Below are 26,682 nucleotides of genomic sequence, written 5' to 3'. Positions count from 1 at the left end.
TGCAACAATCATCCTGACTTGGATACGGCTCATGTGAGTGTCATGACTCTCTCCGTCGCCTCAAGCAGATGCACGCGCAACAGCAAGTAAAACTATGCATGTGTATTATCACAAGCACGGTTCTACGTCATAAATCCTATTCGTTTTGCATAGCTCAGTTTAAACGCACACATTGAGCGCACCACGCAGTTCGCCCTGGCTACGGCAAACGCTCTCACTTCGCCCGTTATGCATCGTTACTCAGAGAGATTGATTCTCTCGCAACCCGCCTGAAGCATACTCAGCAACTGCTATCGCTGCAAAGCTGCGAAGGGTGGAACCCAGAACATGTTTGTCATTCCAGGCATGACATGTTATCTGGTTCGTATCACCTTGGGAAGGGTGACTTCAGAAAGCGGTTCAAGTGATTGTCTCGTGATGGTCGCGATTATTCGCAAGACTGTTGATAAGGCCTACGGATAGTGCCCAAAACAAGATGTCAAAATAGTCATCGGAGATTCAAATGCGCAGATCGGCAGAGAAAGTTTCTTTCGGCCTGTCACTGGAACGGAAAGCCTTCATTCTATTACCAACGATAATGGTCCGCGCCTTGTGACATTCGCTGCTGCTAGAGGGATGACCTTCAGCAGTACCTACTTCGCACGTAAGAATATCCGAAAACACACCTGGCGACACCCAAGTGGTGACACTTGCTCCCAGATAGACCACGTGCTGGTCGACGGGCGACATTTTTCGGACGTCATAGATGTGAGGTCATACAGAGGCCCGAACATTGACTCGGATCATTATCTTGTAGCCGCAAAAATTCGGGCGCGATTCTCCAGCGTCAAGAGTTCAAGAAACAACAGGACAATGCGTTTCAATATCCAGCGCTTGTCAGCCGAATGGGTTGCTGCACAGTACCATCAGATGCTAGACGAGAGGATAGGAGAGACCAACGGATCTGGAGATGTCAACAGCCTATGGGGAGTTATCCACGAAGTAGTGACAACAACAGCGCAAGAGGTGATAGGTACCGCTCACCGACGCCAACGTAATGGTTGGTTTGACGAGGACTGCCAACGAGTGACGAACGAAAATAATACCGGCAGAACAGGGGGCGGTACAGGGTGGCAAGAGCAGAAGAGAAACGAATCCACCGCAGAAAAAAACGGCAACACGAAGAGTGCTGAAGCGCAGGAAAGTATGGACAGGAACGATATGCGGAGATTTTATGCAACTGTCAATGGCGCGCGGCACAAGACTGCGCCAGTGCCCGCCATGTGCGATGACCGGGAAGGCAATTTGCCGACAGACAAAACAATGGTGGCAGCCTGGTGGAAGGAGCACTTCGAAGATTTGTTGAATGGTAGCAGCGAAGGAGCACCCAGGAACAGGATTAACATAATTGATGACGGTTAAGCAGTGGAACCACCAACACTGGATGAGGTTAAAAAGGCCCTTAAGGAGCTGAAAAGCAGCAAGGACAGCAACAGCTGGGAAGGATGAAATTCCGGTCGAACTTCTTAAGGACAAACGTCTTGGGATCCCGCTTCAACAGTGCATCAAACCTTCAGACGCACAAATCTCAAGAAGGAAGCTTTGAACAACAATGCATTTTATTATTCTGTTCTTGCTCACTCGCAATAAGCTTAAAATGAGAAGCTCAGGTGCGCTGGTTTTGTTTACGAAGAGATTTGTGCCCTCGAAATCGTGAGTAGGTGCCAAAGTCGGCCATTGTGGCGGCCATTTTGGGATTCTAACAAGTCTGTCCTTAAGGACAGACTTGTTAGAATCCCAAAATGGCCGACTTTGGTACCTACTCACGATTTCGAGGGCACAAATCTCTTCGTAAACAAAACCAGCGCACCTGATCTTCTTATTTTAAGCTTTTTACGAGTGAGCAAGAACAGAATAATGAAATGCACTGTTGTGTGAAGCTTGCTTCTTAAGGTTTGTGCGTTTGAAGTCCTGATGCACTGTTGAAACGGGATTTCAAGACGTTTGTCCTTAAGCACGGAAGCGAGCAGGTACATCAATCAATCCACCAGATTTTATAAATAATTGGAAGGATAAAGAATTGCCCACCAGCTGGTTGGATGGTCTCATATGCCCAATCTACAAGAAACGGTACAGACTGGAGTGTGTCAATTACAGAGGGATTGCCCATTTAAATTCGGCGTATAAGATACTGTCGCGTGTCCTGTTCAACAGACTGCGACCTCTTGAGGAGTCCTTCGTCGGTGAATACCAGGCTGACTTTCGTGAGGGCCGATCAACGGCGGATCTAATGTTTATCCTGCGGATGATCCCAGATAAATTTCAAGAATATAGCTTGCAGACTCACCATCTGTTCATTGGTTTTAAAGCAGCGTACGATTCAATGAAAAGAAATGAACTTTGGCAGATAATGTCAGAACATGGTTTTCCGGCGAAACTAATTAGACGCGCAACGCTGGATGGATCAAAATCAAGTATTAGGACGAAGTGTCTACGTCGTTTGTGACCTTGGATGGATTGAAGTAGGGGGATGCTCTTTCAAATTTATTGTTCAACATTGCACTCGAAGGAGCGGTTAGGAGGTCAGGCGTGCAGAGGAATGGCTTTTTCATCACACGATCGCACATGCTACTCGGTTTTGCGGACGATATTGGTCTCATCGGCATCGATCGTAGGGCAGTGGAGGAAGCTTATGCTCCTCTGAAGAGATAAACAGCTAGGATAGGCTTGACGATTAACTCTACCAAGACGAAGTACATGATAGCGGGTAGAGACAGGAGCAGGCCTAGTGGTGTTAGTGCTGAGGCAGTGATTGGTGGGGTGTTAAACAATTTGAAGTTGTTGAAGAATTTATTTATCTTGGAACACTTGTGACATGTGACAATGACGTTTCCCGTGAAGTAAAAAGGCGTATTGCAGCTGCGAGCTGCGGGACTTTTACGGATTGCGTAGCCAGCTTAGGTTCCGTAACTTGCAAACACAAACAAAATTCGCTCTGTATAAAGACGCTGATTCTTCCGCTTGCCCTCTAGGTCACGAAGCGTGGACTTTAAAAGAGGTAGACCGAAAAGCTTTTGGAGTTTTTGAGCGCAAAATGCTGCGGACAATTCTCGGTGGGAAACAAGAAAATGGAGTGTGGCGCAGACGCATGAATTGTACGATGATGCGAATATTGTGAAACGTATAAAATACAGCAGACTTCAGTGGGATGGACATGTAGTGCGAATGTCGACAGAACGAATAGCGAATACAATATTCAGCAGAGAACCCGGTAGAGGTAGGCAACTTCGTAGCCGGCCGCGAACTCGCTGGCTGCACGCGGTTATCTTCTTCAACGATCCCTACACGTTCGGGGAAATTGGAGGAACATCGCCCAAGACCGACGAAGATGTTGCTCTACTATACGCTCGGCGTTGGAGTAAAGTTACTTTGTAGACAACAAGGTATCAAGGTATCAGACGTTCGAACTTGCAAAACTCGATGGCCGAATAGAACAAAAGTCGGACGCGTGTTCTCGGTGTGCGATTTATTTTTCTGACAAAGGTTTTCTATCATGGCAAGAATTTAGAGATACTAGAAAAAGGAATTTCTCTATAATTTCCCCGGGAATTTCTCTAGGAATTCCTATAGGTGGTCCTGAGGATTTCCTGTAGGAGTTTCAATAAGATTTTTTCTAGGATTTCCTCCGGGTATTCCTCGAAGTTCAGTTTCTTCAGGAATTTCTACATGAGTTCCTTCGAGAATTACTCTAGCCAGTCCTCTGGTATCCTCTAGAAATTTCAATCGATTTTTTTTCATAGAGTTCCTCCGGAATTATCTAAAAGTTCCTTTAGAAGTTCATCACAGAATTCTTCTAGATTGCTCTGGAAATTCTACTGGGAGCTTTTCTAGGAATTCCTCCGGTAAATCCTCTTGGAGTTCTTCCGAGAATTTCTCTAGGAGTTTCCCTCAAAAATATCTCTAGGAATTCCAACGGCAATTTTACTAATAGTCCCTCCGGGAATACCTCTAGTTTCTCCAGGTTCGTTCGTCTAGAAGTTGCAATGGGATTTTTTTCTAGGCGTTCCTCCAGAATATCCTCGAGGAGTTCCTCCGGGAACTTCTCTAGGACTTTCGTAATTCTTCTAGGAGTTTTTCGAAGAATTCTTCAGGAGTTCTTCCAAAAAATTTTCAGGAAGTCTTCCAAGAATTATTCGGTAGTTTCTCCGGAAGTTCCTATGAGTTCCTATAGGAATTGCTCTGGAAGAAGAGGGTCTGAAGCGGAAACCTATTTGTATCGCTCCTCATTCTGTCGGGATCGATGCTGCAGCATAACCGCCCACGCTACGTTCTTCTCCAACACCGTTCTGCACTCTTCGACGAATCATTCGTATCGTCGACTCTGTTTCACGTACCCAATGATGCTCTCGCTAGCATCGTTTATGGTTGCTTTTACCGTACTCCAACAATCCTCTAGATGGAGGCCCATCGAGATCGCCCTCATTCGGTGACGCTGCCGTGAGGTGCTACGTGTATGCAAAGGTGACATCCGGTTGTTTTAGTATCTCTGATCGTACTGAGGCGGGCGTCGATGCCGTACACATTGTTGATGACGAAAAGTTTCGGGCTCAACTTGACCATCAATAGATAGCGGTCCACTGATCGAGTCCAGCGCCACGATAGGCCCTGACATCGATAATGAAGGAGGTGATCATCAGCGGACTACTTCCGCATGGGTTCCAGAAAAAAAAAAAACACACATTCAAAAGGGGTTCACATGAAGGAGGACTTACAAGTATCTAAAGAGTTCAAGCAACGCGTACTTAAGACAGTCTTTGGCGGTGTGAAGCGATGAAGAATGAATCACATACCTTTGGGCTCTACGACGAACTTACGATCCAGAAGGTTACTAAAGCCGGAATGTTAGTGGACAGCATTAGAACATGTTGTAAGAATGCGGGATACTAACCGTACAGATACCACAACGTGGAGCATATGGGAATAAGGTGGGCTGAGCAGATCTAGAACGATCTGACGAGCCGTCAGATCGTTCTAGAATGACGAGAGTAATACGGTAGGTCGTTTCAAAGGTTCAGAGATAGCTGCTTTGAGGCATACAATTGTCGACTCAGTCATTGTAAAGATTTACTAACTAAATGAAATGAATGAATGTATGGAGGCAATTAAGAAACCGCGTCCTAACGCAGTTCTCGTGCATCCCAATAACTTCGGCTTTCGGATTTTCAAACCTATTCTCAAATCAAGCATGTGGCGGGAATACTATAATTGCTCAGTTTCTTAACAACAACTTAAATACAAACATATCATACATTAAGACTTCCCAAGAACGGCTTATCAGGAGCCGTTGATGCGTAATACACGCCCCCAGGTTTGCCACGTGTCCTAAGAGCTTCCAAACCGCCCATAGTTGCCCTTCCCAGGGAACAGTTGGAGTTTAGCTCGTTAACGTCGCTACACCGGTTTGCGAAGTAGTTCTTGCTCTTCAAAGACTCCTTAAAATAGTCGACAGCCCTCTGATGGCTGCAGCTAAGGTTCCAGCCACATCCAGGTTGGCTCGAACCTCCATTCGGATAAAAGTCCGTGTTCCCGATATTTCCGAATATTCCGAGGCCTTTCCCATTCGTATGAATCACCTCCACGTAGTGAGCATCACTGTTCGATAGCCGTTCGGCCGGTTTCTTCAGACGGAACAGTGGTGCCGCCGGATCCAGTCCTACAATGAATCCAACCTTCTTGTTCGCCTTCTTCCCTGCCAAACCGGCTATATGCGCTCCCAGGCTATGACCGATGATTCCAATCTGATCCGATGGTTGGCCAAACCCCAAAAGTTGGTTAATGACAGCTGCGACCAGCTCAGCAACTTTCGCGACCCTATACCTAGCCACAGGATACAGCAGCGTTCGGGCTCCCTTCTCCCAGTCCACAGCAATGACGTTAAAGTTACCCTGCTCCAAGAAATCCTTCGCCAACGGTTCAATAACTTCTGAATCGGAGCCACCGAGCCACCCGTGGATCAAAATCTTGGTCGGTAGCTTCTCGTTGAACCCATGGTGATCCGGAAGAAACCGGATCTGATCATAGCGCAGTTCAACCGGTTGATAGTTGTTCGACCTGGCGTAGAAATGGAACTTGACAAATTCGGCTGCCTCGAATTTGCTACTATCCACGCGGCTCTCGACTACGGCCATCCGGGACACGGCTCCGAATGTTCCATCCTTGTCCGGAAGGGCGATGTAGTTCTGTTCTTCGTCGCGTGTTAGAACCAGTTTTGGTATCAGTGTATCGTTGCCATTGTCCTGCTCGTACTCCATGTCGTCCGTGTCCAGGTTGAACCGAGCGGCGAACGAATCCCGGTCATCGTCGTCTTCGCGGAATATGATGCTGGACCGATCTGAAACGGGGAATCGGAAGAGATTGGTAGTAAAAATGGTTGAGAAACAAAAGGTACAGGCATAAAACTAAATAATTTGGAAAATATTGCTTTAATGCTAAGAAATCTGACTGTACTCTACTTTATATCAAACGAATGTCTTACCGCATTGTGGAACATTGCAAATAGCAAAACTTCAGTTGAGCATATTCACAGGGCTGTTACAGATGGCGCGGATTTCGCGTTTTTCGCGGTTTTTGCGTTTCTCGCGGATTTCGCGCGTTTTTGTTAATTTCGGCGCGGATTTTGCGGAAATGGTTTTCAAATGCACTTACATCAAACATTTAGACAAGTAGCTCAACGAAACCAGAAAAAGGACGTTTTCAAATTAGTGTTATTCAATGTTGTGTTTCAGTAAAATCAATGTTAATAGTCCCTAGCTTGGAGTGCTAAACTTACACTGCACTATATCTATGCATTTGTTAAACTGAGAAGATCTTCTTCTGGATTTCTATTGAAGTTATTTCTGTCTTAACCCCGGAATTAATTTTTGGCTAGAATTTTGGATAGAATGGCAAGATTTCTGAAATAGTTGTTTCTTGGTGATCAACATAAAAAGACGTCAAAATCAAAATAAGACGTCCTGGAGCTTTTTTATGATTGCATTCTTAGATAATTCCAAGGAATAAACTTCAAAAACTCTGGATAGAATATTATTCATTAGAAATTTGTAGCGATTTTTTGAACATGGAACAATTTCTTGATTCATTATGGATGAGTTTAAGAATGACGGAATTGACGAAATTCCTGAATCAATTATTACTACTTGCGAAACAATTTGTTTTGCTAATACATACTATGATTTCCGATCAGAGCATCCGTTGTGAGAGGCACAGTTGTAAAAGGGTTTCTTGGTAGATTTTTTTTTGCGAAATACTTGAACAAAAATGTTGAAGCTTTCGAAATCTTTAGAACAAGAACATTTTGCTGAAATACCCATCCAATCCTAATTTCACCCTAATTTAAGGGTGTGGTGTGACCAGAAACTCTTATTATAAATGATCCAATGAATTTATACTTTTTCAAGTATTTCTTGCTTAATGTTCAGAACATTTTATAGATACATATCGCCCTAAGGAATAAAATTTAGTGGTGATTCATTCAAAAATTTCACTAGTATTACTCCATTTGTTTCTGCAAAAAGTAATCCTTGAATTTCTCAAAAAGTTTCTGAAAATTCTCAAATGATCTTTTGGGATTTCAGGATTTCTACCATAAGGTTAATAATAAATTATTTCAAAAATTTCGTCAAACTGCTGCCTTTTTCTCGTAAAATAGTAGGAACTGATTGATAAGCAATCTGATCAGCAATCGAAGAATTATTGATCCAAAACTTATTATTGCAATTAAAAAAACAAGCCTGTTTGCAACATGTATAAACTTTGAGTAGAACCCAACTAACAATTGCAAGTCACAAACAAGCAAGCTTGCTGAATTATTGCCTAATAATGGTTATGTTAGCTGAACTAAAATTATGCTGTACACATTACTGTTTAAATGATTTTTCAATTGAGAAAATAGTAAATGTTCGACTTTCCTCATCGGTATCAACAATGATAAATTAAAACACTTTTCAAAAGTTTAATAAGAAATTTATTCGACAAGCATTGATTCCTTAACAAAGGAGTTTAACAAAACATTGGTCTGCATCTTATTAAGCTGATGTATCGATAAACATATGCTTCTGAACAATGTGCTTTTCACTTGTCAAATAAACGCCTTCAGCCCGTCATATGATTATGAGATAAACCCGTCGTCGATTATGAGATAAATCATGACTAAAACTGTTTAGACAACCAAGTTATTAAAGAACCAATATTTTAAACGAATCACGTAAAATAAAACAGAATAACATTGAGTGCCAAGAGACGTAATCAACTTAAAAATGAGGCATTTATTTATTATTATTAGTCTGTAACAAGATATCTTGTACCTTGAGTATTATATTTTTTATTATTATATTTTTATCGCAGCCTTCCGCAGCAGTTCGATTGTACGAGACCCTTGGATCGATGCATTTGACATTTCAGTGCTGTCGTGTTTACTGAATATTGTTCCCACAGTCACCTAGATAACCAAACAGCATTCATAAATCGACATATTTCAAGTATCCATAAACATCCTTATGCACTATTTATTGAACATAGTATCAAGATTCCAAAACAAAAGCATAAATAAAAAAAATGATTAACGGATCTTCGACTGAGCATGAGTAGATTACCCGAACAGATGCTGTGAATGCACCATGTCCATGACCATACCGCACCACATATTGCCATACATTTTTAAAGATCGATATTTAATAATAAAAATAAAAAGATATTCATTTCGCAATTAGTACGTCTGGAAACAATATCTTCAATAAGTACCAACACTTTTTGGCCGCATTGGATACAAGTTTTCTCACCGTGCGACAAAAATACTGACAGCGAAATCAGAATGGAAAACACGTGTTTTGGGCTGAACAGCCGTTGAAGTATGAGGCGTTGTTCAGTTGATTACCACGTGCTGTGCTAATTCACCACTGCTGAACACAAGTTCAGGAATGATCGTTATTGAGTCATGGGAAGATTATGTTTTGCACTGGGTGTTGCATCTCACCATCTCTAGGATGGCGCAGATAGGAAGGGATGCGGCTGGTAATCGACAGGTCTCGAGTTCTAATCCGGATTTAGGTAATTTTATATGCAATTCTTATTTCATAATCGGTGTTCTCAACATGTGAGCAAATAATTACTCTCGTGAGAGTTCAACATTTTTGCATTTTATTTATTTTCAGTCATTTTTGCCAATGCTTAATAACAACTTTCTTGTACATTTGTAAAACGCTTTGAACAACAAAAAATTAAGTTGGTACACAACATGATGCTTTATAACTTCTCCAAATTTGTGTGAACAAAACCCGAACACAGGTTGTACGTGAAAATAGTTCAAATGTTATTCAACATTATGCTGAACTAATTCGTCATAATGGTGCCTGTTTAATGAGTGATTGTTAGTTGGGAAGTGGTTATACGAAGTCATGGATTAGTAATTTAAAATCATTTTACTAATTCATAAATTGATTTTCTCTTGAAAATTTTGGCTTTTAATAAGTTTGAGGCACAAATTTCCCAAATGGAAGAGAACGTGCCTCTGGAGCCGACCTACTGATACCTGAAGTTTGAGTCATCAAAGCCATATGTTTTGTACTGGCGCGGATTTGATGACCTCGGCGCGGATTTCAAATGGCTTGGCGCGGATTTTGCGGTTTTTAAATCGACACTTTTGTAACAGCCCTGATTCACTAAACTGATAAAAACACGCCACTAATGTTTATTCACCTTGGTATCCAGAATAATATAGTTTAATACATTAACTAGCACACCCAAGTAACCATGCTGTTGAAGCTGTACGTTTTGCATATACATATAGCGTATATATTGGCATGCACTGCCCTACATTAACCATTAAAGTTTAATTAAAATAGCAAGTGGCGCCACTATTGCTGACTTACGATTACACTGGTATAATCGAAATTCAATAATAGGGTAATTTTACAATTGTTGCACGGCTAAAATTTTGCCAATTGCTGCACACCTCATAAGAGTAACATAGAGTGTGCAACAATAGGCGAGTTTTTAGCTGTGCAAGAATTGGAAAATAACCCTAGTGGTGCCACTTCCCACTTTAATTCACTTTAATGATTTATATAGAGCTATATAGAGTAATGCATGTCAATACATGTGCGTTATTTATGCAATATTCTCCGTGCAGTTGAAACCCGGAATTTTCTACTAACGAAGTTGGATTTTTCTCCAAATCCGTTCGGCGGACCTAACTTCGGAAGTGATGCGCTGTATAGCGGAGCAGTTTTACTATACAGCGCACCACTTCCGAAGTTAGGTCCGACGCACGGATTTGGAGAAAACCCCAACTTCGCTAGTCGAAAACTCTGATTTTCAACTTAATTGAGAATACGTACAGCTTCAACAGCGTGATTGCTTGGGTAACCATTGACGACGCGAATTCAAGAATCGCGATTGCAGATCTTCAGCAAGCAATACTCTATATGACGGAAATTCTTCAGAAGCTAGCGCAACCCGAAACAAACACCCGAGGCTTTGGCAACCAAGATCTTTTGACTCGGAAAGTGGTACAAGCCGGTACGCGGATCTTGATTTGGATTCCTGGAAGATGATGTCAAGATACGTTTGCTGCTGAAGATGTTAGCCCCGTGGGCCGAGCGGTAAGCGGCGTCAGTCGTTTAGATGTCTCGTAAGCCTCGGAGTGTGGGTTCGATTCCCGCTCCAGTCGGGGAAAACTTTTCGTCAAACGAAAAATTCTCCACTGGGCCACTAGGTGTAATATGTGTTGTCCGTTGTCGAATGTTTGTAATGTTCAGTCTGTAGAGGCCGCAAGGTCGAAGACGGTGTAATTGTCTTTTTACCCTTCTTACACCCATAAGAAGGGTATAAATATCGCTCGAAAAACCGACTTTCGATCCGAAGCCTGCAGGGCCGAGTCATACAGGGTGTTAGGTTCCTGAGTGCAAACTTTTTAAAGGGTGTTAGAGGACCATAAATGGAGAAAAAAATTGTTCTACGCATATGGTCAAATCTTAACCGTTACGTAGTTATTGAACTTCCCATGTTTTTGACTCTTATTGCCTTAACTGGCTATAACTTGAAAATGGTCAAACTTATCGAAGTTAATTGACCCTTATTCGAAAGATTATTGAATTTTCTTTCAAATGGCATCTTTAAATCGATTGGTTTAGTTAAATAAGTAAGTTTTCTACATCAAATAGCTCAAAAGTAGTGTGTTTTAATTTATTTTTGCCAATTATCTTTAAAAAAAACGTAATAATTCAAAATTCTTTCTTAGGCAAAGTTGTGGCCCCTGTTCCACTCTACAATTCGTTCTTTGACATCAAACTTCTATCTCTTATCGTTTTGTTGCAATTTCGATTTTAACATCGCATTTCAGATCATAAATTTGCAACTGTCATGGAAAGCACTTTTTTGCGCATTGTGCCGCACATTTAAATCAAAATTGCAAGAAAACGATAAGAGCTAGAAGTTTAGTGTCAAAGAACGAATTGTAGAGTGTAGCCGAGGCCACAGCTTTGCCTAAGAAAGAATTTTAATTTATTACGCATGTTTCAAAGATAATTGACACAAACTAATAAAAATACGCTATTTTTAGCTATTTTGCTCTAGAAAACTTAGTTATTTAACTAAACCAATCGATTCAAAGATGCCATTTGATGGAAAATTCAATAATCTTTCAAATAAGGGTAAAAAAACTTCGAAAAGTTTGACCATTTTCAAGTTATTGCCAGTTAAGGCAATAAGAGTCAAAAACATGGAAAGTTCAATAACTACGTAACGGTTGAGATTTGACCATATGCGTAGAACATTTTTTTTCTCCATTCATGGTCCTCTAACACCCTTTAAAAAGTTTGCACTCAGGAACCTAACACCCTGTATATACCAATCAACTCAGCTCGACGAATTGAGCAAATGTATGTATGTGCGTGTGTGTGTGTGTGTGTGTGTGTGTATGTGTGTGTGTGTGTGTGTGTGTGTGTGTGTGTGTGTGTGTGTGTGTGTGTGTGTGTGTGTGTGTGTGTGTGTGTGTGTGTGTGTGTGTGTGTGTGTGTGTGTGTGTGTGTGTGTGTGTGTGTGTGTGTGTGTGTGTGTGTGTGTGTGTGTGTGTGTGTGTGTGTGTGTGTTACAAAAAAATGTCACTCACGGTTCTCAGTCGTCCGTTGACCGATTTGAGTTCTCTTGGAAGCAAATGAAAGCTACTACATCCTAGTAGAACGCTATTGAATTCTATTTTGATTGGACGTTCGGTTACCGAGATATCTTTCAAAGAGTGCTAAGGAGTAGTACAACTTAATTATTTTAGATATTTTTGACAAAGTGTGTCACTATAAATTTCTCAGCCATCTATCAACCGATTTGGGTTCTTAAGGCCCTAAACGAAAACTACTACATACTAGTAGAACGTTATTGAATTTTATTTTGATTGGACATTTAGTTACCGAGGTTGTATAAATGACGCTTGGTTTCGATCTATAACCATACAGAAACAGACGTAACTCTTAGAACAAGTTTCATTGAAAAACATCGTCATCAAAAGATAACCGCCCAATGCTAAACGTACTGTGCTTGGCCGGGCAATCACTAGGTGGCAGTAGTGAGCAAACGTTAAACAGAACCAGAAACGAAGCCAGAACAGCGAGTGATCAATCGACCTATTACCGAAAATTTGAATCAACCGTTAAAAAGGTGATCGATGGAAAGTGAGCGGAGTGTGACGTCTGTTTCTCTGTGCCACAACCATGGGTCCCAAGTACTTTGGATCTAATTTAGTCAACTGATAAGAATATTTGACAAAGTGTATCTCGATAATTTGCTTACCCATGTATTAATAGATTGGCAGTTAACAAGAGATACAATATTCCAGAATATGTAAATAAGCTATTGTTCAAACATTCCGCACAAGATTCTAGGATATTCTGGCTGGCATTTCTGGTAGTTGAGCCCATGGTCGATGATTCTATTATGGAAAGCAATCAACTTGATGCCAAATCTACAATATTTTTTAGAATGGCCAAAAATCACAATCATACATACGAATAATACAACAATAATTTAATTAAGTGTAAGGAGGGTTCTGTTCACCATAGGTGGATTAATTCAGGTTTTTTTTTTTAAATACACACGGTACACCAATCTAATCATGTCAAAGCTTCCCAGAGACGTGAACTGCAACGACATCGTCGAAACCCTGAAGAAAACATTCAAACGTCCATCTTCTACAAGCGGTACAAGTGCTTGCAGCAATCTGAAGTACACCCAAACCTTATTTTACGTCCACTATTTGCTTATCGAAAAAAAATTCTACCGACAAAATAATGATCAAAATACACATTTTTATATTTTTGTACACTTCTCCTAATCACGAAGATGTTTTAAAAAAATAAAAACTGTTGAGTTTACTCATTGTCTTAGCGGTAGAATTTTTTGTCACTCAGCTAAGCATGGACGTAAAAGGAGGATGAGGTGTATCGGATATCGTCAGCTGCGAATGGAAAGACAATCGTGCTTGCGAAGATTTCGACTTCAAGAAAGTGAAGATGGACCAATTCAAGTGCTTGGTGTTCGTCTGTGGTCTCAAGTCCTACGGCTACGCGAACATCCTACCAGAAACTCAAGCCTGCTCCAAGCTGTACATTCTTCCACTGACGAGAATGGCTGAGATTAGTGTAATTGATGAGTGCGTTGTGTTCGGCGACAGGCTAATCGTTCCCGAGACGTTTCATCGATGGTATCCTGATAGGACTACGTAATCCTTTTGATGGCCTACACTCAGGTCATTTCGGGCAGTGATTAACTATAAGACATGTGTAGACAGGGACATCAAAGTGTAGACATCTCACAATGAACTGCGATTCAGGGTGCCTCCTTAGGATTAGATATTCCACCTCCAGACGAGATGATGTTCAACAGACCGCCCCGAACAATGCTATCGATACTTCGATACCAACCAAACGAACTAAAACCGAGCCCAAAAGTAGGATAGAGCAAAGCGACGCTATCAACAAGAAACACGACGCACGAAGAATCACTTATACCAATCCCCTCCTCCATGAAGCAATTATCACAGAAGCCCCGGGAATATTATCTGGAGGAATACGGTATGGAAAAAAATCAGAAGGAATCCCGGAAGAAATCTCTGGAGGAATCTCGGTATAAATTCTAGGAGGAATCCCTAAAGAAATCTCTGAAACAATCCAGAAGAAAACCTAGCAGAAATGCCTGAAGGAATCCCGAAAGTAATCCATGAAAGAATCCTGGAAAAATCGCAAGAAGAGTCTCTGAGAGAGTCCTGAAAAAATCCCTGATTAAATCCCGGAAGAAATCCCAGGATTAACCTCTTGGGAGGCATCTCGAGAGGAATCCATGAAGAAATTGCGAAAGGATTTCAGGAGAAATCGTTAAAAGGATCTCAGAAGATTTCCCTGAAAGAATCGTGGGAGAAATTCGGGAAGAATCAATGAATGAATCCCGGAACGATTCCCGGGGGAATCGCTAAATGAATTCTAAAAAAAAAAAATGCAGAAAAAAAAATCATGAAAGAATCTCGGGAGAAATCAATACAGATATCTCTGGAGCTCTCTGGAGGAATTTCTGAAGATATCCATGAAGGAAATTCAGAAGACATTTACAAAGAAATCCCGAAAAAAATCTAAAAGTGACCATATGAAAAACCATTGAAGTAATCCCAAAACAAATCTTTGAAAGAATACCTGAAAATAGACAAGAGGAATCCCTAAATAAATCTCGGGAGGAACTATATCTGAGGGAATGTCAGAAGGAATCCCGGGAGAAATCTTTAAAGGAATCCGCAGAAGAATTGTTTTATGAAGCTTTGAATTTATTTAATTTACTCTACTTTGGTCGCCTCGAAGCAAAAGAATTCTTGAAAGAATTTCTAATGAATCTGCGGAAAAATACCTAAAAGAAACATGGTAAAAATAAATGACGAAACTAGTATCAATAAAAGAATCCTGGGAGGAATTTGTAAAGGCAGCGTGGAATAAGCCCCGGAAGAAAACCTAGGCAGAGTCCTGGAGAAATCCTTCATGAAATAATACGTGAAAGAACACGGAAAAAATCACGGGAGAAATCCCTAAAGTAATCCCGGGGAAATCTATAAAAGAATCTCAGGAGGAATTTCGGAATAAATCCCTAAAGGAATCCCGGGAAGAATCCTCGAAAGAACTCCTGACTGAGGGAGTCTTCAGAGTAAACCTGGGAGGAATTCCTGAAAGAATCCCGAGGAGGAACCCCTGAACGAACACCAGGAAGAATCCTTGAGAAATCAATAAAAAAAACTGGGGGGATTCCCAAAATTTCTGGAAAAATCCATGAAAAAATGCTGGAGGTATCCCCTCAACGAATCGCAGGAAAACCCCTAAACAAAACCTGCGAACGACAAATGGCGGATACCTGGGAGTAATGTCGAAATAAAACCCGGAAAAATCTATGAAGAAATCCCGCGAAGGAATCTCCGATGTAAACGCAGGAGGAATTTCTGAATATTTTCATAGATAAATCCCTGTGGGGGTTTTAATGTAGACCAGCACTTCCGTGATATAGATTACATCAAGTGCGATAATGTTTAGCTGGACATCTTTTCGATACATGGATCTTATACAATTGGATCGGTAAAGGCTGGCACAGCGAATCGGGATTAACACAAAAGGCCGAATCACGAAAGGCCGAAACCATTGTAACTACCACAAAAGGCCGAAGGTAACGAAAGGCTGAATTGTTAAAGACTCATATTAACTCGGTTGCGTTTTAGTTGAATGCTCTAAAAATTAAAGGAATACATCTAGGAATACATTCAAGTGTTGTTAAGGTATTTTATAACACCAAATTAAATAGGTAGTTGTAACGTAAAAAACACCTAAATGTGAATGCTACGTCGCATGGGGATTGAGGAACTGAGGTGGCAGAAGGCCGCCGAAGTATCCGATATCCGACGCACCGTATTTGCATCGATTCGAATTTAATGAAAACAGCAATTCCAATAGTATGCTAGGTATGATGCGAACAGATGTTGTTATCTTTTTTATTATGCCTCTCAAGAAAAATCAGAATATGGCGATTATCCGCCTCTGGCTTCTGATATCAGCGTGACAGTCACTAATCATAACAGCGTCACCAGATTTAAAAGTATCTAATTCCACTATATGGGGTTTGACAGCAAGAACACTCATTCTACTGAGCTACTCTTGCCGTTCGTCACAAATACATTCAAAAACATCTGTCACTTCGCGAACCCACGTGCTTTTGTTTTTGGCGGGAACACTTTTTCTTTTGATTTGCCTTGCGACTGTCATGCGGCGGTATGCCTTGCGAGCGTACGACCGCCGCAGGACTCTAATAAAAGATAAGCGCGACAATAAGTCCGACGAGCGTTAGCGAGTACGGACAGCAAGCGTTTCCCTGATACCGTCTACCCCCGCTGGTGTGAACGTTACCTCATGCAAACCAGCATTTTGATTCTGCGTTCCGTTTCACCCTGTTCCATTAGCAGAATGACGTTTTATTGAGAATTGAGCGACGGTCCACCCTCTGAACATCTACCGACGGCGTGCCTCTTTAGTGCGTGCCTCTTTAGTGCGCATCTTGCGTGCACCTCTTTTATAGCCTCCTTAATATTGTTTACCTTTGAGATCTATCAATAAAAGTTGTTAACCGTGACCGCGCGTGTTTGGATTCTTGTCCGGTATTTTATCCGAAGTTCTGTCCGCTATCTTTCGCCAACCACGTTGTTCCGTTGCGTCGGAGTGTCCTCCCAGACCCACAGGTTATGGGCCCAGTGGAGGTTGCGCGGAAGTAGTGATTTCGGTACGGTTTAAACGCGAAAAGTGTTCGATCGGTTCGGCAAAGTTTTGCCGCGGAACGTGTCAGTGCGTGTTCGTGTGTGTACACAGGAGGATGGAGGCGATCAACAAATTCACCTAGCTGAACAACCAGAACTGGGCTTCTTGGAAGTTCAGAATGGAGATGATGTTGACCCGCGAGGAATTATGGTGCGTCGTCGGAACGCCGAAGCCCGAACCCATGCAAGCCGCCGCCGCGGCACAGTGGGACAAGGACGACAGGAAGGCCCGCGCTACCATGGGGCTGTGCATTGATGAAAATCAGTACAGCCTCGTGAAGACTGCTGCTACTGCCATGGACTTTTGGGAGCAGCTGAGAACGTACCATGAGAAGGTCACCGTGACGTCAAGAGTTTCCCTCCTGAAGAAACTTTGCAACGTGAACCTGCTCGAAGGCGGCGACCTGGAAAGCCACTTATTCGACGTGGAAGAGCTCTTCGAGAGGTTGCAGAATGCCGGTCAAGCCCTGGAGGAATCCCTGAAGGTAGCTATGATCCTGCGAAGTTTGCCGGATTCATACAGCAGCCTGGTGACCGCGTTAGAGAGTCGCCCCGACGCGGATCTGACGCTGCAGCTCGTAAAATCAAAGCTACTGGATGAATACGAGCGGCGTAAGGATCGTACCGGTGGATCATCGAGTGACAAGGCCATAAAGCGGGGGTGAAAACGAGTTCTACTGCTGTTTCGGAGAAGACGTGCTTTTTCTGCAAAAAGAAAGGGCACTTGCGTCGGAACTGTCGGCTGTTCCAGGCGCGGCAGAAACAAGACAGCGGTGAAGGCCAGAAGAGCGAAACCCCGAAGGCGAAGCAGGTGAGCAGCGCGGTGCTGTTTATGGTCGGATCGAACCACCGCAGCAAGTGGATTATTGACAGCGGCGCTAGCAGTCATATGACCAGCGACAGGCAGTTTTTTGCAACGTTGGACGAGTCAAGCGCTCCTGATGTGTTCCTGGCTGACGGGACTGCTGTGAAGTCGGCCGGTTGCGGCGAAGGTAAGGTGTACGGTGTCGATGGATGTGGTGGCACGGTGGAGATCACGCTCACGAATGTCCTCTACGTGCCGTCACTGAACTGTGGATTGCTTTCTGTGACGAAGTTGGCCTCCAAAGGATTAACGGTGGTTTGCAAGGACAACTGCTGCAACATCTGCGATGGTGACGGTAAGGTCGTCGCCAAGGGAGTCCGTTCGGGAAGTTTGTACCAGCTGAAGATCGTCGAGACGGTTATGCACGCTGAAGCTACAGGTAAGCACCACAATGATGTTTGCCAACATCGGTGGCACCGCCGATTCGGTCATAGGGACCCTTCCGTTGTGGATAAAATTTCCAAGGATAAGCTGGCCGTTGGGTTTGAGGTTAAGGACTGTGGTATTCGACTGACGTGCGAAGCGTGCCTGGAAGGCAAACTGTCGCGCACACCGATCCCGAAGAAAGCGGAGCGGAAATCAACACAGATCCTGGATTTGGTCCATACAGACCTGTGTGGGCCAATGGAAACGCCAACACCGAGTGGGAACAGATATCTCATGACGCTTATTGACGACTATAGTCGATATTGCGTTGTGTACTTGCTGTCGAAGAAATCTGAGGCCGCAGACAAGATTGTGGAGTATGTACGTTACGTGGAGAATCGGTTCGGCAGGAAGCCATGCGTCATTCGATCCGACGGTGGCGGGGAGTATGCGAATGACAAGCTGCGGAGTTTCTTTGCGAAGGAGGGGATTCGCGCGCAGTTTACCACCGCGTATACGCCCCAACAGAACGGCGTAGCCGAACGGCGTAACAGATATCTTCAAGAGATGGCTCGAACGATGCTCCTGGACGCGGGGCTGGACAAAAAGTTCTGGGGAGAAGCGACGCTGACAGCTGCATACTTGCAGAATCGGCTGCCTTCGCGCTCAGTGGATGTCACCCCCTTCGAAAAGTGGTTCGGCCGGAAACCCAACTTGGATCATCTGAAGGTGTATGGTTGCAAGGCGTGGGTGCACATTCCCGACGTGAAACGAAAGAAGTTCGACAGCAAGGCGCAGAAGCTCACTTTCATCGGGTACTCGGAGCAGCATAAGGCCTATCGGTTTGTGGATCTGGCTACGGAGAAGGTTACGGTGAGCCGTGATGCGAAATTCATGGAAACGGACGGCGAAGTTGCGTCTCCGGAGAAGGCGCGCTGCGATCCCGTTGAGGACGAGTTCCAGTGGATTCCGGACGAAATTCCGAAGCGTAGTGCAGGACCAAATGCTGAAGCGGACGAGGAAGCGGAGCCGATGCAGAGCGGTGAAGAGGCTACAGAAAATGAGTGTTCTGATAAGTCGGAGAGTGAACAAAGCGAGACTGAACATTATTTTGACGTGAGTGATTCTTATTTGATGGACGATCCTCTTGACATTAAAAGTGAACCGAACAATGACGTTGATTCGGATAGCGTTTCGGCGGGCAGGCAGATGACGAGACGGAATCGAGGAAAGTTGCCCGCGCGCTATTGCGACTTCGTTGTTGGAGTGGCTACTAGAGTGGGTCATCGTTTATATGGAAAAATGAAAAATTCAATGATATCCCATCAGATCAAAGCTTTTTTGATCCCATTTCAGGACTTAAATAAGTGTGCAAAATTTGGGCGCGATCGGTTATGTCTACGTTTTGCGCATCGCGTTTGAAGTTTGTATGGGGTTTTACATGGGAAAACACACTTTTTTGCATTTTTCTCATAACAAGCTCGAATTTTTCTAAAACCATGTAACCGATAAAGTGAAAACATAGCCTACGGTGACCTGAAAAACTTTGTCGAAGACTTCGAATTGATCTGATGCTTATGAAAAAAGTTATAGCGTTGGAATTGCTTGGCGAAACAGCATGATTTTGTTGCTATTGTTATTCCTTTACATGTTAAAACATAAACACATGCATGCGGCTCTTTGGTTATAACTATTTTTACAAGCATCGGATCGCTTTGCGGTCTTCAACAAAGTTTTTCAGAACATCCTAGGCTATCATTTTATAGCATCGTTTATATTGTTTCAGACAAACTTTTTCAACTTATGACAGAAATTCAAAAAAGTATGTTTTCCCATACAAAATCCCATACAAATTTCAATTGCAATGCGCAAAGTGTACACGCAATCAATCGTGCTCAAATTTTGCACAGCTACTCAGGACCCGAAGCGGAACCAAAAAAGATTTGATCTGAGGAAACGGTTCCGATGACCCACACTAGTGGCTACGCAGTTGATGGCTGAACCAGTGAGCTACAGCGAGGCAGTGAAGTGTCCTGAAAGTGAGTCGTGGAAGCGTGCGATGGAGGACGAATCGCACACGCAAAACGGTACTTGGGAACTGTGTGACCTGCCTCAAGGGAAGAAATTGATCGGAAGCCGCTGGGTATACAAAGCAAAGTGCAATGAAGCGGGCGAAGTTGTAAGGTTCAAGGCACGGATTGTGGCGCAGGGATACAGGCAGCAACACGACTTGGACTTTGAGGAAGTGTTTGCCCCTGTTACCCGACATGCCACGTTGCGGACGTTGCTGGCGCTGGCTGGGAGGAACGGGTTGCGTTTGATTCACCTGGATGTCAAAACAGCCTACCTCTATGGCGACCTCGACGAGGAACTGTATATGCGTCAGCCACCAGGTTAGGTGTCGTTCATAAACCACGTAGACTTTTTGGGGGGAGGGGGGTCTGGCCAAAGTCTACGCTCCATACAAATTTCAAAATTTTTGTATGAACAAAAGTCTACGAGGGGGGAGGGGGGGGTCTGAGAAGGCCAAATTTTGGTCTACGTGGTTTATGAACAGCCCCTTATGCAGTTCCAGGGCAGGAGGAGAAAGTGTGCCGCCTGCGTCGCAGCATCTACGGTTTGAAGCAAAGCGCGAGATGCTGGAACCGGAAGTTGACTGAAGTGTTGAGGAGCTTGGGGTTCAAGTCAAGCACAGCGGATCCCTGCTTGTTTGTTGCTGACCGGAATGGGAAGAAGCCCTATTTGATCGTGTACGTCGACGACTTCCTTGTTGGCTGCGCGGATGAAGAAGAAATTTCCCGGATTTTCGATCAGATGAAGCGACACTTCGAAATCAACTGGCTGGGTGAAGTGAAGTTCTTTTTGGGAATGGAAATCGAGCGTGGTGCGGATGGTATCTACAGTCTGAGTCTAAAAGCGTATATCGAAAAACTCATTGCGCGGCTGGGATTCGAACAGGCAAAGCCGGCCAAGACACCTATGGACCAGGGATACTTGAAGGGCCGTTCGGAGAGCGAGCCTATGGAAGACGGCACGATGTACCGTAGCATTGTCGGTGCGTTGATGTACGTGGCGACTTGTGGACGTCCTGACATAGCTACGAGTGCTTCCATCTTGGGCCGCAAGTTTAGCAAGCCAAACGACCAAGACTGGACGGCTGCAAAACGGGTGGTCCGTTTTCTAAAAGGGACTATGGACTGGAAGCTAAGACTCGGCGACGGAAAGGGCAACGTACTGGAGGCTTTTTCGGACGCTGATTGGGCCGGTGATGCCCAAACACGGAAATCGATGACCGGTTTCGTGGTGTTCTACGCTGGAGGATTGGTATCGTGGACCAGCAGGCGCCAGAACTGTGTCAGCCTTTCAACAATGGAAGCCGAATATGTGGCACTCGGCGAGACATGCCAAGAAGTACTCTGGATGCGGCGTCTGTTGGCAGATCTCGGTGAAAATGTGGATGAAGCTACAGTCGTCTACGAGGATAATCAGGGGTGCTTGAGTTTCGTGACTTCCGAGCGTACCAGTAAGAGGAGCAAGCACATTGAAACGAAGCAGTGCTTCGTCCGGGACCTCTGCGAGCGGCGACTAGTGCAGTTGCGGCACCGACGAACCGACATGCCAGCTAGTGCAAAGGTTCATGAAATTCTCGTCCGAAATTTTAAAATAAAAACCGTTGAAAACTAGCGCCATCTGTTGATTTTGGTTCAGAACTATTTTAGCCGAAATATTTCGAGCACTCTTAAATAACGTCACCCATAGGTGTGCTGGAATGAACAGATTCTTCAAACATTGGATAATGCTGTTTATTTTATAATATGTAATTACCAAAAGTTCTCATGATAAACTAAGAGAAGATAGATTCACGAACTATGTTCAAAACAAATTTTTTTAGGAGCGTAAAAGACTCAATAATCTTACAGAATTTCATACTTTGATTGGTTTAAACGTAGAGTGTTTGTTTGTATTCCGCGGCGTCGCCGTCGTCGGTGGTCATGCCTTCGTCATACTGCAGCCACTCTGCTGATTTTACCAGAACACAATTTCATATCTTAATTTTTAGAAAGCACAATTTATTAATAGGCCTAATTCATGTAAGTCCTATTGACTTCTGGGAGATTTTCTTTTTTCACATAGAAAGTTGAAACAGTAGTCAGCCCAGTCAGCGTCACTAAAACGGCAGCAGGAGCAGCATCATCGTTGCGACGCTTGCATAATCCGATGGGAATGTACCGTGCAGATGGTAACAGCCACCACTGTTTGGATTTATTTTCAGGCTGGGACATTTAATATAACATTCTTAATTGGTTCCTAAAATTCTTAAGCATCCCGTAATTGCCGTAATACTCCATTCTGAGGCAAAGCGAAGCTACAGATTGACAATACTGGCAATCACGTGTTTTTGTTTACACAGCGTTCGATCGAGACGCCGCGACACCGGCTGTGTAAATGACATGACGGGCTAAACGTCACTTTCAATTTGACACTAGCGATCACTGCAATTTGAATTTACCGTGTAATGGTTTCGGTCAAGTCTCGGAATCGAGTGGCACGTCGGTTTAGTCGGTGGTTGCGGTACTGTCCAACAGAAACCATGTAGGCAGACATCTTGACTAAACCGCTCGGGGCAGTAAAGCATCGTGAACTGGCAGAGTTGCTGGGACTAGGAGGAGTCTGAGGGCTTACCGTCGAGGAGGAGTATTGAGAATTGAGCGACGGTCCACCCTCTGAACATCTACCGACGGCGCGCCTCTTTAGTGCGTGCCTCTTTAGTGCGCATCTTGCGTGCACCTCTTTTATAGCCTCCTTAATATTGTTTACCTTTGAGATCTATCAATAAAAGTTAACCGTGACCGCGCGTGTTTGGATTCTTATCCGGTATTTTATCCGAAGTTCTGTCCGCTATCTTTCGCCAACCAAGTTGTTCCGTTGCGTCGGAGTGTCCTCCCATACCCACAGTTTGAACCCTTTTTAGTTTGAACGATGTGCAGATTAACGGGGGTCAAATTAAAAAGTGTTCAGATTAAATGCGGTCAAACCAACTAGGGTTGACGGTATACAGTAAACGTAGTTTTTCGGCTAGCTATTCATTTATGTGCTGCTGTTATATGTTCTCTAACTGATTATATATCTTTCACGGTTTAGTCTTTGGGACTACTTATAAACTACAAGGATCAAAATTTGACACTCCCTCCCTCTAAAAATGTACCTGGCTTATTATTGGCTGCTTTTGTTATTCGGTCTTTCGTTACTTTCGGCGTTTCGTTACATTCGGCTTTTCGTGCTTTCGGCCTTTTGTGATTCAGCCTTTCGTAGTAGTCCCCAGCGAATCACACGTCTTGTAACGTCCTTCAGCTCCCTGCCATGCAACTCCGATGCCTACCTCCTAGTTGTAACCGGCCGGGATACGAGCAACCTTAGAGAGAACGGGTAACCAATCCTGGTGGAAACTTTGATCGTATGCAGACAGAGACGGGGGGTTTGCCTGTAAAAACCAGCAACGAATGATCAACAAGAGAATACGAACCGTGCTCTATGTTCTCACTGGAACTTGATCTGCCTATCTTCATCTTAGTGTTCTTTAAGCACTTCCACGGTTATCAATTGAAAGTCTTCCTTGGTCTGCCATTGCATGAATGTGTATATTTTGAGGCAAGTACAATGTAATGTATAATTGTATCATGCCCAGGGATGTCGAGAAAAGTTCGTCGTATCTGGATTGGCGATCCAAAGTCTTATCCTCAAGGCCAGATAGAGACCCTAACGGCAACGACTCCAGCGAACAAGAAGGACTTGTGATTGGAAACTCGGTACGTGGGAATGCAGATATCTCAACTTCATCGGGAGCACCCGCATACTTGCCGATGTACTGAAGGACGCGGGTTCGGCATTGTAGCGCTGCAGAAAGTGTGCTGGACAGGAGCAACGGTGCGAACGTTTAGACGTAATCATACCGTCTACCAGAGCTGCGGCAACATACGCAAGCTGGGAACAGCTTTTATAGTGATAAGTGATATGCAAAGGCACGTGAGCGGTTGGTGCCTGATCAACGAAAGAATGTGCAAGTTATGGGTCAAAGGCCGGTTCTTCAACTTCAGCATAATCAACGTGCATACTGCATAGCCCTCACTCCGGAAGCACTGATGGTGACACGGGCGCATTCTACGCGCAGCTCTAACGCGAGTACGATAGCTGTCCAAAACACGACGTCAAGATCATCATAGGAGACCTAAACGCTTAGAAAGCTCAGCGCCCACCAGCTGACAAACGAAAACGACCTACGACTCATCGATTTTGCCGCCTTCAAAAACATGTCCATACGTAGCACCTTTTTCATCACTACAGACAGAATCCCAAATCGACCACGTCCTGATTGACGGACGGCGTTTCTCTGACGTTATCGACGTTGGACCTATCGTAGCGCTAACATCGACTCTGAACACTTCCTGGTGATGATAAAAATGCATCAAAAATTCTTCGTGATTAACTACATACGATACAGACGGTATCGCTGTCGATGACGAATGCAGAGAGATTTTGGAAGAGAAGAACGCAGGTTATGCTGCAGCACGGGATTCGGCAGCACGTGAAACGATATAAAAGCACACAGAAACAGCAGACCCGCAACTTCCGGAGAAAAAGCGCCGCCTGGAAGAAACGGAATGCGAACAAATGGAACTGCTGTGCCGTTCAGAAGAAACACAGAAGTTCTACCAGAAGCTCAGCGCATCCCGCAAAAGCTTCGTGCCGCGAGCCGAAATATGCAGGGATAAGGACGGGAAGACGTGAAGTGATCGAATGGCGGAAGAAGCACTATGACGAACACCTGAATGGTGCGTTGAGCGCAGACATGGAGGACAAAGGCAGCGGAAGAAATAATTACGTCAGTATAGCAGGGAGCAAAATCGAGTCAACTCCCACGCTGATGGAAGTTAAGGATGCTATCCAGCAGCCCAAGAACAATAAGTGTGCTGGTAATGACCGGCTAATAATCCAGATCTCGGAGACCGAACAGCTACCGAAAGAGTAGAATTAAGTGGTGCTCATCTACAAGAAATGTGACAAGTTGGAGTGTGAGAACTTCCGAGCGATCACAATTCTGAATGTTCCGCACCAAGTGCACCATGTACAAGACGCTGATAAAACCGGTGATTCTATACGGACACGAGACTTGACTTTTTCACGAGAAGGACATGCAAGCACTTGAAGTGTTCGAGCGGTGTGCAGGAGAACCTTGTAAGGTGGCGAAGAATGGGCCACGAGCTTGCTACACTTTACGGCGAACCTAGCATCTAGAAGATGCCAAATTTGAAAGAATACGACGGGCAGGACTTGTAGTGAATATACGGAACAACAATCCTGCAAAGCAGGAGGGCAGCGTGAATGAACCTTGTGCAGTTTATTTGAAGGTACAGGAAGAGCAATTACAGGCCCTCAATCAAGTTCATCCTCAAACTCACTCGATCCAAAAGCTCGTCCAAACGATTCAAGTTAACAAATGTTTTGATGTTGTTAAGAACAAACGTCTTGAAATCCCGCGTCAAACAACAATGTATTTTATTATACTTTTCTTGCTCACTTGTAATTAGCTTAAAATAAAAAGCTCAGATGCGCTGGTATTGTTTACGAAGAGATTTATGCTCTCGAAATCGTGAGTAGGTGCCAAAGTCGGCCATTGTGGCCGCCATTTTGGGATTCTAATAAGTCTGTCCTTAATCTCACTCTTCACTGACGCGTTACAAAACATTGTTTTCTACGTAGACATTACGAATGAAAAACATTAAATAAAATGTTTTCTTGGTTTCACATTTGCGTTGGATTACAAAGTGATATTTTACACAGTAATTGTATAGCTTTTTGGCAAAACGCACAATAGAAATCGGTGTACATACATATTAGAATTTTATCTTCTACTCACCTGCACTAACGAAGCTTCCTATCCATAGCAATATGCAGATCAGTTCAGTAGTCCTTGCCATTCCTTCGATTGATTTCACCATTGAGCGGTTTCACGACTTCACGACAAAACACTGTTCCGATCTAAGATCTTCTCGTGTAGCGTCTGCATCCGATGAGTGCCGATTAATTTCTGAGCGAATCGAGGCGCCAGAATCGCAGTTACTAGCCAAATGTCTATAATCAAGTTTATTTATTTCTTTTTTCCAGTTTTTTTTCTTTACGAACTACGTATGCTGAGCTTGGTAATCCTAGTATAGGGACGAGAATGTATACAAACAGTTGCGGGTATGATGATTGATCGTTGTAATCATTACAGAAGGGTATCGCCAGAAATTTGATCTCGAGGCATAATATAATCTTAGAACCGGTTCGCGTGTGACACTAGAATGAAGTGAGCGAAGATTTGAAACAATAACCTGATTGACGTTTTATTAGACAAATGAAAGCGAAATGGTTTTATGTATCAAGTCTGAATTTCACTTCACTTCCTAGTGATTGCATATCAACTGGGGCAAGGCCTCCTCTAAACCTTCGCGCCATAACTGTACATAGTAACATCATTTATAGAAATTATTGCCTTGTTTCTAATGCAAAAAAAAAACAAATCAAAATTAGCGTTCAACACTGTATTTGATAT

At 43.6% G+C, this 26,682-nt stretch overlaps 1 protein-coding gene across 1 annotated transcript in view; it reads right to left on the bottom strand.

Annotated features, from left to right (window-relative positions):
• LOC109408613 (uncharacterized) overlaps window positions 1–26,446 on the bottom strand; it is a 28,655-nt gene extending 2,209 nt beyond the window's left edge. The window contains exons 1-4 of the mRNA XM_062858089.1: window positions 26,005–26,446; window positions 5,289–6,370; window positions 4,928–5,010; window positions 4,830–4,867 (exon numbers count right to left, since the gene is read on the bottom strand). Coding sequence (XP_062714073.1) covers window positions 4,830–4,867; window positions 4,928–5,010; window positions 5,289–6,370; window positions 26,005–26,086 — 1,285 coding nt within the window. The 5' untranslated portion in view covers window positions 26,087–26,446. The remainder of the gene's footprint in view (window positions 1–4,829; window positions 4,868–4,927; window positions 5,011–5,288; window positions 6,371–26,004) is intronic.
• Between the last annotated feature and the right edge of the window lie 236 nt (window positions 26,447–26,682).

Source organism: Aedes albopictus, chromosome 3 (assembly GCF_035046485.1).
Source record: "Aedes albopictus strain Foshan chromosome 3, AalbF5, whole genome shotgun sequence".
NCBI classification, from domain to species: domain Eukaryota; kingdom Metazoa; phylum Arthropoda; class Insecta; order Diptera; family Culicidae; genus Aedes; species Aedes albopictus.
Note: the sequence above shows the minus strand (reverse complement) of the source record. Positions and strands in the feature narration are given on the sequence as shown.